Source organism: Nerophis ophidion, linkage group LG21 (genome assembly GCF_033978795.1).
Source record: "Nerophis ophidion isolate RoL-2023_Sa linkage group LG21, RoL_Noph_v1.0, whole genome shotgun sequence".
Taxonomy (NCBI): Eukaryota; Metazoa; Chordata; class Actinopteri; order Syngnathiformes; family Syngnathidae; genus Nerophis; species Nerophis ophidion.
In genome coordinates, this window is record NC_084631.1 from 10098536 (window position 1) to 10116052 (window position 17517).

Consider the following 17517-nt stretch of genomic DNA (forward strand, 5'->3'; position numbering starts at 1 on the left):
CTGTGATGAGGTGGCGACTTGTCCAGGGTGTACCCTGCCTTCCGCCCGATTGTAGCTGAGATAGGCGCCAGCGCCCCCCGCGACCCCAAAGAGGGAATAAGCGGTAGAAAATGGATGGATGGATGGATATTAAAAAAAAATTCCCCCAGTAAGAATTTATTTTTTAAAAGATTAAAATCGAAGGCTGCAAGGACACTTTATTACATCATGTACAGATGTAGATATATCAATATATTCTAAAGTATTTGAACAAAGTTGTGTGTTATCAGTAACAAAGCATATTGTATGTAATTCTGCTCTAAATTTTGCATTTTTAACCATGAAAATGGCTAAATTAACTAAAAAAAAGATATCAATACTACAGTAGTATTGGCCACTTGACAATGATGTTGCAAGCAAACGCCTCAGTCATAACTTGGTACCCGACACGTGCTAACTTTTTTTTTAAAGGGGCGGTATAGCTCGGTTGGTAGAGTGGCCGTGCCAGCAACCTGAGGGTTGCAGGTTCGATTCCCGCTTCTGCCATCCTAGTCACTGCTGTTGTGTCCTTGGGCAAGACACTTTACCCACCTGCTCCCAGTGCCACTCACACTGGTTTAAATGTAACTTAGATATTGGGTGTCACTATGTAAAGTGCTTTGAGTCACTAGAGAAAAGCGCTATATAAATATAATTCAATTCAATTAAAGTTAATTTTGCATGCATACTCTTCATAGACATATAACTTGATACTTTGACACATGCTGTTAGCATGCTAACTTTTTTTGTGCTAATTTTGCATGCATACTCTTCATAGACATATCTTGGTACTTGGCACGTTAACGGTTAGCAATGTAACTTTTTGTTTAGCTAATTTTGCGTTCATATGCGGTATAGTCATATAACTTGGTACTTGACTGTCAGCCTGCTAACTTAATTGGTGAGTTGAGGAAAGTTAATTCTGGATGATAAATCATGCCTCTCACCTGGATAGTAGAGGGTTGTGAACGTATACCCACAAGTTGGTCAACTTTGAGATCCAACTTAAACCCAAAGATGGCGAGAAAGACACAAGACTTGTTTGCAACACTTATTTTTTTTAATATCTGGTTGCAGTCTGATAGTCATGAAATTTTAACATTGCAAAAAAATACCAATACGGCCGGTTTAGTTTACTAAATTACAATTTTTAATTTCCCGCTGAGTTTCCTGTTGAAAACGTCGCGGAATGATGATGCGTATTTGTGACGTTATTGGTTGGAGGGGACATATTAGCCAGCACCACTTAGGGCTAAAAGTCGTCTCTTTTCATCGCATAATTACACAGTATTTTGGACATCTGTGTTGCTAAATCTTTTGCAATTTGTTCAATTAATAATGGAGACTATAAAGAAGAATGCTGTTGGTGGAAAGCGGTGGATTGCAGCTGCCTTTAGCACCGAAACACAGCTGGTGTTTCTTTGTTTGTTGTGAAGCTTTAACCCAGAGTGGTCAAGCGAACATGTTTCTCTACGCCAACCAGCAAGTTTTTAGATTATAAAATTGTGATATTAAGTCGGCTCTTACCGGAGACTTGAGTGGATTATGGGACCTCCTCCTGTAGCTGTCAAAAAAGCAGCTGTGATCTTGGCTCCTCCATTGGCTTCTCTGAGAGACACTGGCGTTCACCGCAGCCATCCGACTTTCAGGTATGACTTTATAATCTCACTAAAACACTATTAACACAATAAGCAGATAAGGGATTTTCCAGAATCATCCTAGTAAATGTTTCTAATAACATCTGTATCGCTCAAACTGCCGTCGCCCGGAGATGTTGCCTTTTCTTTTTTTAGTGCTTCACTCTAACTTTCCTCATCCACAAATCTTTCATCCTCGCTCAAATTAATGAAGAACTCGTCGCTTTCTCGGTCCGAATTTCACTTGCTGCTGGTTGCTACGATTATAAACAATATGAGGATGTGAGGAGCTCCACAACCCGTGACGTCACGCGCACATCGTCTGCTACTTCCGGTAAAGGCAAGGCTTTTTTTATTAGCAACCAAAAGTTGCGAACTTTATCGTCGATGTTCTCTACTAAATCCTTACAGCAAAAATATGGCAATATCGCGAAATGATCAAGTATGGCACATTGAATGGACCTGCTATCCCCGTTTAAATAAGAAAATCTAATTTCAGTAGGCCTTTAAAATGATCAAAATATGTAAATAGTACATGTTATTTCGAATGATTCTACGTTACATATATACTTAAAGGCCTACTGAAACCCACTACTACCGACCATGCAGTCTGATAGTTTATATATCAATGATGAAATCTTAACATTGCAACACATGCCAATACAGCATTTTTAGTTTACTAAATTGCAATTTTAAATTTCCCGGGAGTTTCTTGTTGAAAAAGTAGCGGAATGATGACGCGTGTGCGTGACGTCTCGAGTTGGAGGGGACATATTAGCGCAGCACCACTTGCGGCTAAAAGTCGTCTATTTTCATCGCGCAATTACACAGTATTCTGGACATCTGTGTTGCTGAATCTTTTGCAATTTGTTCAATTAATAATGGAGAAGTCAAAGTAGCAAGATGGAGGTGGGAAGCTTTAGCTTTTAGCCACACAAACACACGGTGATTCCTTGTTTAAAATTCCCGGAGGTGAAGCTTTCCTATGGATCAGAGCGGTCAAGCGAACATGGATCCCGACCAAATGTCAACCAGAAGTTTTTGGTGAGAAAATTTTGGTAAAAAGTTGCCAATTACCGGAGATCAGCTGAGCTTGTGCCGTCCGTACAGCTGCCGTCGACTTCCATCAGACACTGGCCTCAAGACACCCGTGGACACACTTGACTATCAGGTACTATTAAACTCATTAAAACACTAGCAACACAATAGAAAGATAAGGGATTTCCCAGAATTATCCTAGTAAATGTGTCTAAAAACATCTGAATCCGTCCCAATGCAATCGTGTTGGGTTTTTTTTAACTTGATTTTTTTTTTTTCTAATCCGTCACTATCAATATCCTCAAACGAAAGGGCTTTTCTGTTAGCGACCAAAAATTGCGAACTTTATCGTCGATGTTCTCTACTAAATCCTTTCAGCAAAAATATGGCAATATCAATCAATCAATGTTAATTTATATAGCCCTAAATCACAAATGTCTCAAAGGACTGTACAAACCACTACGACTACGACATCCTCGGAAGAACCCACATAAGGGCAAGGAAAACTCACACCCAGTGGGACGCCAGTGACAATGGAGACTATGAGAACCTTGGAGAGGACCTCATATGTGGGCAAGCCTCCCACCCCCCACCCGCCCCTCCCCCAGGGGACCGAAAGCAATGGATGTCGAGCGGGTCTAACATGAGACTGTGAAAGTTCAATCCATAGTGGCTCCAACACAGCTGCGAGAGTACAGTTTAAAGCGGATCCAAGACAGCAGCGAGAGTCCCGTCCACAGGAAACCATCCCAAGCGGAGTCGGATCAGCAGCGTAGAGATGTCCCCAACCGATACACAGGCGAGCGGTCCATCCTGGGTCCCGACTCTGGACAGCCAGTACTTCATCCATGGTCATCGGACCGGACCCCCTCCACAAGGGAGGGGGGGGACAGAGGAGAAAAAGAAAAGAAGCGGCTGATCAACTGGTCTAAAAAGGAGGTCTATTTAAAGGCTAGAGTATACAAATGAGTTTTAAGTTGAGACTTAAATGCTTCTACTGAGGTAGCATCTCAAACTGTTACCGGGAGGGCATTCCAGAGTACTGGAGCCCGGACAGAAAACGCTCTATAGCCCGCAGACTTTTTTGGGCTTTAGGAATCACTAATAAGCCGGAGTCCTTTGAACGCAGATTTCTTGCCGGGACATATGGTACAATATAATCGGCAAGATAGGATGGAGCTAGACCGTGTAGTATTTTATACGTAAGTAGTAAAACCTTAAAGTCACAACTTAAGTGCACAGGAAGCCAGTGCAGGTTAGCGAAATGATCAAGTATGACACATAGAATGGACCTGCTTTCCCTGTTTGAATAAGAAAATCTCATTTCAGTAGGCCTTTAAAGGGTGTATATAAAACCTTGATGGAGGTTTTTTATTGGCTCCATTTTTAGCTGACTTTTGTTAGGGCGTATTTATGATTTAGAATGCATAAATGATAGGCAAAATGTAAAACTGACTCGTAAACTACTTTTAGAGCCTTACCTGTCCAAAATGTCAAGTTGTGTTGCCATTATTTCCTCTAAGTACAATACTACACATGAGTACAGTATTAACTCATCAAAGGTTGACGTTATTTTATCTTGCTACTGCTCGGCTTACACCTGCCAATAAGTAATGCACACCTGAGGCGCGTCTTCTTGATCAGCACCGGCGCCCCGCCCACCCACCGGGGCTCCCAGCCGGTGGCGTGTCGGTATGCTGCCGGTCGTCCACGCCTCTCCTCCCCCACCCCTCCTCCTCTCCCCTCACAGCGCCGACAAGCGGGCAGGCGAGCAGCGACCCTCGGGGAGCGCAGCCGGAGCTTCCCTGACGGAAGGGAACAGACGCGAGTGGCCGAGGTCGAGGCTCCAGGCTCGGCTTGTGATCCGCGCGCTCCCCGTGTGAAAGAAGATGCTTCGCCCAGGATGGAAAGAGGAGAGCATCTGACACCCGGAGGAGGTAAGTGCCTTTTAAAGTCAAATGTCTTGTGCAAATGCATTAATTGTGTGCTGTAATAATTAATTATAATTAAATAATACACATTTAGAAATATAAATAAGATGATATCCACCTCACATAACACAGAGTTTTGATTTTGTCTACTAAACTTTAGATACAGGGTTTAACTTGTAATGATCAGAATGTGTTGCTAATTATTAATAGAAAATGTGTTTTTGTTTTAATATTTAATCAGTCAAACCAAACACAATAATGATACAATTCCAATCAACAGAGTAATTGAGAAGACACACAAACATGACACAAAAAATCCATCCATCATCCATCCATCCATCCATCATCTTCCGCTTATCCGAGGTCGGGTCGCGGGGGCAACAGCCTAAGCAGGGAAACCCAGACTTCCCTCTCCCCAGCCACTTCGTCTAGCTCTTCACGGGGGATCCCGAGGCCTTCCCAGGCCAGCCGGGAGACATAGTCTTCCCAACGTGTCCTGGGTCTTCCCCGTGGCCTCCTACCGGTTGGACGTGCCCTAAACACCTCCCTAGGGAGGCGTTCGGGTGACATCCTGACCAGATGCCCGAACCACCTCATCTGGCTCCTCTCGATGTGAAGGAGCAGCGGCTTTACTTTGAGTTCCTCCCGGATGACAGACCTTCTCACCCTATCTCTAAGGGAGAGCCCCGCCACACGGCGGAGGAAACTCATTTCGGCCGCTTGTACCCGTGATCTTATCCTTTCGGTCATGACCCAAAGCTCATGACCATAGGTGAGGATGGGAACGTAGATCGACCGGTAAATTGAGAGCTTTGCCTTCCGGCTCAGCTCCTTCTTCACCACAACGGATCGGTACAACGCCCGCATTACTGAAGACGCCGCACCGATCCGCCTGTCGATCTCACGATCCACTCTTCCCCCACTCGTGAACAAGACTCCTAGGTATTTGAACTCCTCCACTTGGGGCAGGGTCTCCTCCCCAACCCGGAGATGGCACTCCACCCTTTTCCGGGCGAGAACCATGGACTCGGACTTGGAGGTGCTGATTCTCATTCAAAAAATCCAAAGTAGTCAAACAAAAATGAATAATAACAGCAATATTAATAGGAATTCCAACACAAAAATTATTAAAAGTAACTCTTACATTGCCGTTTCTGTAAGACACTGTTGTGTTAGTATTAACAATGCTATAATGTGAAAATGGGTAGGATTAAATTCATTGTTTACACCAGGGTGTCCAAAGTGCGGCCCGGGGCCATTTGCGGCCCGCAGCTAATCGTTTACCGGCCCGCCACACATTCTGCAAAAATTGCAAAATTGATAGTAATGCGAAAATAAAAGCAGTTAAAAAAAAAAGTGGAATGAGGTGAAATCTAATGAGAAAAAGTGGCAATGTTGACACAAAGCTGCCATGCAGGCAGGGTTGTTTTTTTTCCCTTTTGTCTTTATTTTCTTTTTTTTTAATTGCTCAAAAAAAAAGGGCAAAAAAATCCATGTTATAACGAATTATTACTTAAAAATTATCACTTTAAATGTTTCATGTGGAAAAAATATTGCATATGTTGTGTGGTTGCCATGTAAAAACATCAAAGTTTTGACAAAAGAGCATAAAACAAACAAAATAATAGTCCGAACTTAAAATCGACGGATATATCGGAAGTTGGTCTTGATATTTAAGTGTTAAAAGTTTTTGAAGAAAAAAAACAATACGAATGCATCACTTTATGAGTGGGGAACCTTTCGGATCTCACATATATTTAGTAGGATTTTATTTAACTTTTCACTGTGATTACTCAAAAATATTAAATAATTAAAATCAATGGTGTCCTGCATTATTGATCTTTGAGGGCTTTAATTGCTAAATAAAGGAACTATCCTGAAGGAATCAATAAAGTATTATCTATCTATCTATCTATCTATCTATCTATCTATCTATCTATCTATCTAGCTCTATCTATCTAAATACTGCATATTTCAGTTTTACTATAAAAAACAAAGTTGTCTTTGACAGAAAAGGCATACAACCTTATTTGTTTACTTTATATCAACCTCAAGTTCCTATAGAGATTTACTGTAAGCATTAAGTAAAAAAAAAAAAAATAATAATTTTACCTAGTTTTAACATTTTAGTGACTGAGACCCTCCATGCTCCCCAGGAGCCCTAAGGATAAAAAAAAAAATCCATACATTTTGTTATGGTTTGAAAATGAAAAATATCAAAATGGCCCCCGCATGCTTAAATTTTTCCGTGTGCGGCCCTCTGAGGAAAAAGTTTGGACACCCCTGGTTTACACCATAACCATACATTTTAATGCCCTTCTCAAAGTCTCGTTTTTACCCTTTTTCATTTCAAAAGTCTTCATTTTTTTCCCCTCTCAATAACATTACACAAAATATTATTCATATTACTCACAGTGAATTGTTCTAAAACATTTTTGATGACCTATTTATTCTCACTACACATCCGAAACAAGGCTCCTCATGCTTTCTAGTCTCCTTTTACTGTCATTTTGACACAACAATCTGAAAATTTGAAGGAAAAAAAAATAAAAATAATTGCAAGAAAAAAAATCTGTCATTTTACAGGATCTGCCATTTTACTGGCATTTTACAGGATTAAAGTCGATTATATTGTGAAATGCAATACCTAGAAATACATTTTTTTAGTATTAATCTTAGAAACTATTTATTTTGCAAAAACAATTTATGGAATTTCACCGTATTAAAATTAAATATACTATATATTTTTTATTTTTTTTGTAATATTGTGTCATTGCAGATTAATTCAGTTGAAATATTTTGAGAAAAAATGTAAACATTTTACAAAAAAATATAATGCCATTTTAACATGATTAAAATCGATTAAATTGTGAAAGTCTTTAAAAAAAAAAAATATATATATGTATATATTTTTTAGAAAAATGCTAAATCGTGAGAAAAGGTTTTCATACAAGAACCTTTTGGAATAATCTGAGAAACAATTTATGTTGCAAAAATAAAAGTATGTTATTTTGCCAGATTGAAGTTCAATATACTATGAAATTATTACTATTATTATTTTTAGACAAAAAGTTAGCAGTATTTTGAGGAATACATTTTCATTGTACGGTAATCAAGTCAGAATATTTTGAGAAAAAATAAACACTTTTACAAGAAAATATTATGCCATTTCACAGGAATAAAATCGAATATATTGTGAATGTCTTTTTTTCTTTTTTTTAATAAAAATTCAATATTGTGAGAAAAAACATTTTTTTTTAGAATAATCTGAGAAGATTTCAAGTTTAAAGTCAAATGTAGTCTGACAAAAGTCTTTTTTTTTTGGGACAAAAGTTAATAATACTGTGAGAAGAAGTTGTCGTTGTACAAGAATTAAGTCTGAATATTTTGAGGTGAAAAAAATAAACATTTTTAGAAGAAAAAAAACATGCCATTTTACAGGATTAAAGTCAAATATATTGTGAAAGTATTTTTTTTTCTTCGAAAAATGCAATTTTGTGAGCATTTTTTTCCCCAAAAGAAGCACCTTACTGTATGTATACATGATCTAAAAAATCAGGGTATATGTTCTCACAAGTTGACCAGCTTCTGATTATTGCCATAAACACCTCATGTTTGTTTCTGTGTGTAAAACCACGACTCATTGTTGGTGTTGTTTGAACACAAGGTCAAAAAAAACCTTGTGGCATTTTACATTGACAGCATCAGCTGATTAGTGGCACGATGTGACAAGGATAAAGATGGCATGAGTCACAGACCTTTTTGAGGTGTGTTGATACTGTGCTGTAAACTATCTTTTTCCACATGATGAAGTATCGCATTCACATGTGCTAGAAATAATAATTATTCTGCTCACAAGTCCTAGTCTCCTCCCCCTGTCGTCTTGTTTTTAATCAACTGACGAGGAATCACATCACATGTTTAATGCTGTCCTCCCCTTTTTGTCTCACTTCATCACACCTTGCTCGTCTTTGCCAGACATTTATTGACTCTTTAAACAAGAAAATGTATGCCTTTAACTTGATAATGCTCACTTTTTAAAAAATGTTTCCTTATCATTCACAATGCTTATGTAAAACAAGACCACATGTTTTTCTTTGTTTATGCATTCTAAATCATAAATAATTGCTAACAAAAGTCAGCTAACGATAGAACCAATGAGAGTCGCTCTATTCGGCCTATATAGCGCTCTAAAAACATCCAAAAACCATCAATGTTTTATCTACACACTGTAAGTGTATACAGTGGGGCAAAAAAGTATTTAGTCAGCCACCGATTGTGCAAGTTCTCCCACTTAAAATGATGACAGAGGTCTGTAATTTTCATCATAGGTACACTTCAACTGTGAGAGACAGAATGTGAAAAATTCACATTGTAGGAATTTTAAATAATTTATTTGTAAATTAAGGTGGAAAATAAGTATTTGGTCAACCATTCAAAGCTCTCACTGATGGAAGGAGATTTTGGCTCAAAATCTCACGATACATGGCCCCATTCATTCTTTCCTTAACACGGATCAATCGTCCTGTCCCTTTAGCAGAAAACCAGCCCCAAAGCATGATGTTTCCACCCCCATGCTTCACAGTAGGTGTGGTGTTCTTGGGATGCAACTCAGTATTCTTCTTCCTCCAAACACGACGAGTTGAGTTTATACCAAAATGGATACATGGATGATACAGCGGAGGATTGGGAGAATGTCATGTGGTCAGATGAAACCAAAATAGAACTTTTTGGTTGAAGTGTACCTATGATGAAAATTACAGACCTCTGTCATTATTTTAAGTTGGAGAACTTGCACAAACGGTGGCTGACTAAATACTTGTTTGCCCCACTGTGTGTAATGTAATAACATTCATAATAACATATGTTGATCATTATAAGTATTAATTTCACAGACGAATCACATCGTTCGCTATTTCCTTCAACAACAACACTACTAATCATGGCAGACTTCATGCCTTTTCTGTCAAAGACAAACTAGTGAGCATCCTGGATGATGCCAGTCACCCTCTGCATAGTGTTATCAGTAGCCAGAGGAGCCTGTTCAGTTCTAGACTGCTTCATCCCAAGTGCAGGACTAATAGACTCAAGAACTCCTTTGTCCCACACGCCATTAGACTGTACAACTCCTCTCTGGGACGGGGGACGGGGGGTATTAGGATGACAGGGGATGCAAAACATTAACAGTGCAATACGTTATCATAACATGGTCACTACTGCCTACTTTGTCTTGTTATATTCTTATTTTACTGTTATATTGTTATTCCCAATGTTTTTTTTTTTTTTTGTAATATTTCTCTATTTTGTTTCCATTTAAACCCCCATTATTTACTTTTTTCTTTAAATTGATCTCAACTCTGTACACTGCTGCTGGAATTTTAATTTTCCTGAAGGAACTCTCCTGAAGGAATCAATAAAGTACTATCTATCTATCTATCTATCTATGAGAGACAACTTTGGAAGAAATGATGATCCAGAAACTTATATTTGTGAGCCTGAATATAAGGAGAATGATCTACAAGCTTTAGTGAAACACTAAGCTAAGCATCTTTTAGCAGTATTGCTAAGTGATAAATAAGATACACAAACATAATACAATAATCACTTACTGTACCATGTCTGCTCTCACTGGGATGCCGACTGATAGGATGTTTATATTTTCCCGTTTAGATGAAGAATTAACATAATACTTGTTAAGTTGGATGTCAAAGTTGACCAACTCGTGGGGTTGTGTCCACAAGCTTTTACTATACAGGTGAGAGGCATGATTTACATTCTAGCAGCATAATATTGTTAATACTTGGTTAAAGGCCTACTGAAATGTGATTTTGTTATTCAAACAGGGATAGCAGGTCCATTCTATGTGTCATACTTGATCATTTCGCGATATTGCCATATTTTTGCTGAAAGGATTTAGTAAAGAACATCGACGATAAAGTTCGCAACTTTTGGTCGCTAATAAAAAAGCATTGCCTTTACCGGAAGTAGCAGACAATGTGTGTGTGACGTCACGGGTTGTAGGGCTCCTCACATCTGAACATTGTTTATAATCATAGCCACCAGCAGCAAGAGCGATTCTGTACCGAGAAAGCGACGATTTCCCCATTAATTTGAGCGAGGGTGATAGATTTGTGGATGAGGAAAGTTAGAGTGAAGCACTAGAAAAAAGAAAAAAAAAGGCTACGGCATTGGGAGCGATTCAGATGTTATTAGACACATTTACTAGGATAATTCTGGAAAATCCCTTATCTGCTTATTGTGTTACTAGTGTTTTAGTGAGATTATAAAATCATACCTGAAAGTTCGAGGGCTGCGGTGACCGCCAGTGTCTCTGGGCTGACTTAATATCGCAATTTTCTCATCCAAAAACTTGCTGGTTGACATGTGGTAGAGACACCTGTTCACTTGACCACTCTGTCCCTTATTAAAGCTTCACAACAAACAAAGAAACTCCGGCTGTGTTTTGGTTGCTAAAGGCAGATGCAATCCACCGCTTTCCATCAACAGCATTCTTCTTTATAGTCTCCATTATTAATTGGACAAATTGCAAAAGATTCAGCAACACAGATGTCCAAAATACTCTGTAATTATGTGATTAAATCGGACGACTTTTAGCCGTGAGTGGTGCTGGGATAAAATAACGTCACAAGCGGGCGTCAACATAAGCGTCATCATTCCACAACGTTTTCAACAGGAAACTTTGCGGGAAATTTAAACTTGTAATTTAGTAAACTAAAACAGCCGTATTGGCATGTGTTGCAATGTTAATATTTCATCATTGATATATAAACTATCAGACTGCGTGGTCGGTAGTAGTGGGTTTCAGTAGGGCTTTAATGTTTATGTCAGGACATGTAAATGGACTATCGTATATATTTTTTTGTATAAGGCTTTATGAAGCCAATAAACGCAATGATGTCATGGTTCTATGACGCTGGGGTCGCATTGCAGCGGTGGGTGTCGTGATCCCAACGTGCAGGAGGCGGCGTGCAACTGAAAAAGGATTTAAAGTGAGACGAAACAGAAGACGATTGCAGCAGGAAAAGCACCGAAGCGTAAGGAGGGCTATGCAATACAAAATAACCTGATAAAGTAAAGAAACAGAATGCTGGAGGACAGCAAAGGTTTACTAACAAGTAACGTCCGCAAAAGAGAATGTTCCGACAGCAGCCAGGACAACAGCTGATCCTAAATAGTCTTGATTGCAGACAGGGAGCAGGTGTGCTGGCAAAGGGCGCAGGGAGGACAAGGCTGTGGGTCGTCTGGCCGAGTGTCCTCGCAGCCAGCGGGGGTAGAGTCAGATGGCGGCGGCAATTAGACCGCAGCTGGCGAGGCGGGAGTCCACAGAACGAGGTAATGGTAATAGGTAATGCTGCGGACCAGTTCAGTGGCCTAGTGGTTAGAGTGTCCGCCCTGAGGTCGATAGGTTATGAGTTCAAAGTCATACCAAAGACTGTACAAATGCAAGTGCTTGGCACTCAGCATCAAGGGTTGGAATTGGGGGTTGAATCACCATAATGATTCCCGAGCGTGGCACACGCCGTTGCTCACTGCTCCCCTCACCTCCCAGGGGGTAATCATGGGGATGGGTCAGATGCAGAGGACAAATTTCACCACACCTAGTGTGTGTGTGTGTGACGATCATTGGAACTTTAAAGGCCTATACTGAAACCCACTACTACCGACCACGCAGTCTGATAGTTTATATATCAATGATGAAATATTACCATGGCAACACATGCCAATACGGCCTTTTTAGTTTACTAAATTACAATTTTAAATTTCCCGCTGAGTTTCTTGTTGAAAAAGTCGCGGGATGATGACACGTATGATGACGCGTGCGTGTGATGTCTCGGGTTGGAGCGGACATATTAGCCCTGCACCAATCACGGCTAGAAGTCGTCTCTTTTCATCGCATAATTACACAGTATTCTGTACATCTGTGTTGCTGAATCTTTTGCAATTTGTTCAATTAATAATGGAGACTATAAAGAAGAATGCTGTTGGTGGAAAGCGGTGGATTGCATCTGCCGAAACACAGCCGGTTTTTTTTTGTTTGTTGTGAAGCTTTAGCAAACATGTTTCTCTACTACATGTGAACCAGCAAGTTTTTGGATGAGAAAATTGTGATATTAAGTCGGATCTTACCAGAGACTTGTTTGGAGTTAGCGTCCTCCTGCAGCAGCTGTCATCTTGGCTCCTCCATTGGCTTCTCTCAGAGACACTGGCGGTCACCGCAGCCCTCCGACTTTCAGGTATGACTTTATAATCTCACTAAAACACTATTAACACAATAAGCAGATAAGGGATTTTCCAGAATTATCCTAGTAAATGTGTCTAATAACATCTGAATCGCTCCCACTGCACTTGCCTTTTTGTTTTTTTTCTAGTGCTTCACTCTAACTTTCCTCATCCACGAATCTTTCATCCTTGCTCAAATTAATGGGGAAATCGTAGCTTTCTCGGTCCAAATCACTCTTGCTGCTGGTGACTATGATTTTAAACAATGTGAGGATGGGAGGAGCCCTACAACCCGTGACGTCACGCCCACATCGTCTGCTACTTCCGGTACAGGCAAGGCTTTTTTATTAGCGACCAAAAGTTGCAAACTTTATCGCCAATGTTCTCTACTAAATCTTTTCAGCAAAAATATAGCATGTGATGGCTCTCCTGCCGTCCTTGTGTGGGTTGCAGTGACACTCGGTACAGGACGCATCATAGCAGGTTTGACTCAGGTTTATTGTTTCAACAAACATGTCATCTTCTTGCCATTCGGTCGCGCCCATTTCTAGTGCGCCGGCTCTTCCTGCTCGTCGCGGTGCACCTTTTGGTGCCCGGTGGCTGCGTCTGCTGCGGGGGCTCATCTTTGTCTGGGTCTCACTCATCGTGCTCGTGGTCGTCGTTGTCCGGGTTTTCCTCGACTACTTCTGTCGATCGTTCCTCCCTCTCCCCTTTTATACTGCAGCAGAAGATGAAAATATTGACTGCAGGTGTGCCGTGTATGCACCTGACTTGGCTGGCTGTAGTGTTGCTCTGAGTGCGTTATCTCCGCCGCATGCCCCGCCTCATGGCCGCCATCTCGGGTAGGACCGCCGTTTGTCCTATCCCGCTGTCGGCTCGTCTGCTCCGTCTCTCTACATGGCAACATCGCAAGTATGACACATAGAATGGACCCGCTATCACCGTTTGAATAAGAAAATCTCATTTCAGCAGGCCTTTAACTTGATGGCGCTGAGGGCGTCCACAAAAAAAGCCACACTTGTGGCCGATGAGAAAGCTGACTTGAGTGGGGATGGCGTTCGAGCAGCAGTGAAAGTCCATGCCCAGGTGCTGGGTGTTGCTGCCAATGGCACAACAAGCGTCCATGGAAAGGACACCTTCTTGGCCGACACGTGGAAGGCATGCGGGTGCCAGGTGGGCGCCTCTGCAGCATGCAGCAAGCGAGCCTCCGCGAAGGCTGCAGGACCGGAGGTCGCGGATGCTGCAGGACTGGCGTTGGCTGCAGAACTGGCGTCCGGAGAAGCCATTGGAGCAGCAGGCGGCCTCTGCAAAGGAGCCCGTGGAAGCAGCACGCCAGTCCTAGGTCCAGCGAGGCCATACAGGAGGTAAAGGCTGCGCTGGACGTAGGACTGCCGTCCGTTGTAGACAAACCAGCACGAGCCCCCTCCTTAAGAAGCGGATTCAGGACGCTGTCTTTGGATAGAGGGGAGAGCGTTTGACCCACGACCTCAGCAGTAGCAGAGTCCACCATTGTAGTCCGACGCTGTAGTCAATAAGTTCCTTTCATTCTCTATCCATCGTCTTGTTGTGGGGCAGACTGGCTTGTACATGCACATGCATTTCCGCTGTTGCCATTTCTAATACAAAGTAACCCAGCGTTCTAACTTCCACCTGCTCAGTGGCCTAGTGGTTAAGAGTGTCCGCCCTGTTCAAACCCCGGCCGAGTCATACCAAGGACTATAAAAATGGGACCCATTACCTCCCTGCTTGGCACTCAGCATCAAGGGTTGGAATTGGGGGTTAAATGTGAAGTGAAGTGTGAAGTGAATTATATTTATATAGCGCTTCTCTCTAGTGACTCAAAGCGCTTTACATAGTGAAACTCAATATCTAAGTTACATTTATACCAGTGTGGGTGGCACCTTGGAGCAGGTACGTAAAGTGTCTTGCCTAAGGACACAACGGCAGTGATTAGGATGGCGGAAGCGAGGATCGAACCTGAAACCCTCAAGTTGCTGGCACGGCCACTCTACCAACCGTACTATACCACCAAAAATTATTTTTTTAGCGTGGCCACTGCTGCCGCTCACTGCTCCCCTCACCTGCCAAGGGGTGATCAAGGGTGATGGGTCAAATGCAGAGAATAATTTCACCACACATAGTGTGTGTGTGACAACCATGGGTACTTTAACTTTAACATCTGTCCGTATTCTCGTTATGGAAGCGCTAAAACATGGCTGACGGGGAGAAGATGCAGTCGAAGTGGAGGCACATAAATAAGACCGCCCACGAAGAGAGACGGGCAGAAAGCGGCTTGAAGACGGTCTGTAAAACATAATTGATGCAAAATTTGGAGCAAAGAACCAGCATTACATGTTATGTAGACCACAAGGAAGTATTTAAACGTAAAAACTGTAACGCTTGCTGGGCATGGTGATGCCGGATTCGTTCTTCCGTGGATGCAGTCGGGCAGTGGACACAGCGTGGAGGTAAGAAATGTATTAAACTATTAAACTAACAACAGGCTAAGAAACAGAAAAAACTGGCACAAGGGCACAAAAGGCAAAACAAAAACTACTAGCAGGAGAGCTAGAGGAAATCAAATGCATAGCGCGAAAGCTAGCGAGTAGAAAGATAGAAATGCAGTCGTCACTTGTTGCGTATAAGCAAATTAGGATGCGAGAAAGAATGAAAAAAGAGGGCAGGCTTAAATAAGGGTGGTGATTAACAAAACAGGTGTGCGTCAACAGCGAGTAGCAGGAGAAACTAGTATGAAACCATGGAAACAGACTAAACAAGGAACTAAGGCAAACATTGGCAGACCATAATACAAAAACAGAACAAAACCAGAATATGAGATCATCCGGACAGCGGATCATAACAGAAACAACATTATAATATGACCCCTTAAGTTGTGCTTTACTTGTTTCTACATCTTAATTACTTTAATGCAGCGTTTCTCAAAGTGTGGGGCGGGCCCCACTGGTGGGGAATAGAGACATGATAGGTGGGGCGCGAGGAACGGGAGGAAATTTCACTTCAATTTTTACTTATTTTATTATTATATTCTTAGATTTTTTTTTATTTTTTACCATGCTTTCATTTTTTATACACACTGTAAATCACTTTGTGATTCTGTCTGTGAAATCTGTTATGTAAATAAATGTGAATTACTTATTTTTCCTCTAGGCTTTAAATTTCTAGGTAGGAGCGAAAGTTTGACAGATATAGCAACAGTAACTAGTGGGGGCGGGGCTAAGTGGAACAATCATTCACGCGGATGAGTAGCAGGTTAATGTGTGGACCACAATTACACAAAATGGATCAATTTGTGACTCGCACCTCAAAGGTCGTCAAATCAGAGCCAGCGCCTGCAGAGAAACAAAAATCTGACCAGCTTAATCAACCAAAAAGCCAACCGAAAAGAAAATATGATGAAGGGCATCTTGTTCCTGGATTCACGGCTATGGTGGTGGGGGCAGAGGAGAGACGCCTGTGTGTTCTGTGTCCAAAACCGCTTGCAACAGACAGCATGAGACCCAACAAATTAAAGAGACACTTCGAGACCACACACCCCAATCATGTCAATAAGCCACTTGATTTCTTTCAAAGAAAACTGGCAGAATAGTTATTTTTTTTATTATTGAACTTGATGCAAGTTATACCACAGCTGCACAGTTATTTTATTTGTTATTGAACTTGATGTTATTTTATGTTATTGAGTTTGAATGTATACAACTTGATGTTCAATACATTTGAAAATGTTAAACTTGGCATTAGCGTTCTGTTGGGGCGATGGGGGCAGGTGTGGCTTGAAAACTCCCCCTTGTCCAAAGTGGGGGATGACAAAAAAAAGTTTGAGAACCACTGCTTTAATGGAAAGTATTTTTAAATTGGAACTGCACTTTTCAAGTAATTTTGCATATCATTCACAATCCCTGTGAAAGACAAGAACACATGTATTTTTTTTAATATGCATTCTAAATCGTAAATAAACTTTAGCAAAAGTCAGCTAACAATGCAGCTAATGTAAGTACACTATTTTGCACATACAGTCCTTTAAAAAAAACATCCAAAAAAGCCCCAACAGTACATGTCGTGACCTGAATATTAACCAAGTATTAGCAACATTTTTATTATAAGCGCTAACACAGAGGAACTACTTTTAGCAACGCCGTGATTCCCGATAGCTAACTAGTTTATGCTGCTATATTGACATACTGAACTGCTACATTGCCTCTGAGTTGGTGAAAGTTACTTTTTGGTTGAAGTGTACCTATGATGAAAATTACAGACCTCTGTCATCATTTTAAGTGGGAGAACTTGCACAATCGGTGGCTGACTAAATACTTTTTTGCCCCACTGTGTATAATGTAGTAACATTCATAATAACATATGTTGATCATTATAAGTTTTAATTTCACAGACGCATCACATCGTTCGCTATTTCCTTCAACAACAACGCTACTAATCATGGCAGACTTCATGAGAGACAACTTTGGAAGAAATGATGATCCAGAAACTTATATTTGTGAGCCTGAATATAAGGAGAATGATCTACAACTTTTAGTGAAACACTAAGCTAAGCATCTTTTAGCAGTGTTGCTAAGTGATAAATAAGATACACAAACATAATACAATAATCACTTACTGTACCATGTCTGCTCTCACTG

At 41.0% G+C, this 17517-nt stretch overlaps 1 protein-coding gene across 1 annotated transcript in view; it reads left to right on the forward strand.

Moving 5' to 3' along the window:
* Window positions 1–4512: 4512 nt before the first annotated feature.
* drd2l (dopamine receptor D2 like) overlaps window positions 4513–17517 on the forward strand; it is a 49567-nt gene continuing 36562 nt past the window's right edge. Inside the window, exon 1 of the mRNA XM_061881875.1 lies at window positions 4513–4630. Coding sequence (XP_061737859.1) covers window positions 4597–4630 — 34 coding nt within the window. The 5' untranslated portion in view covers window positions 4513–4596. The remainder of the gene's footprint in view (window positions 4631–17517) is intronic.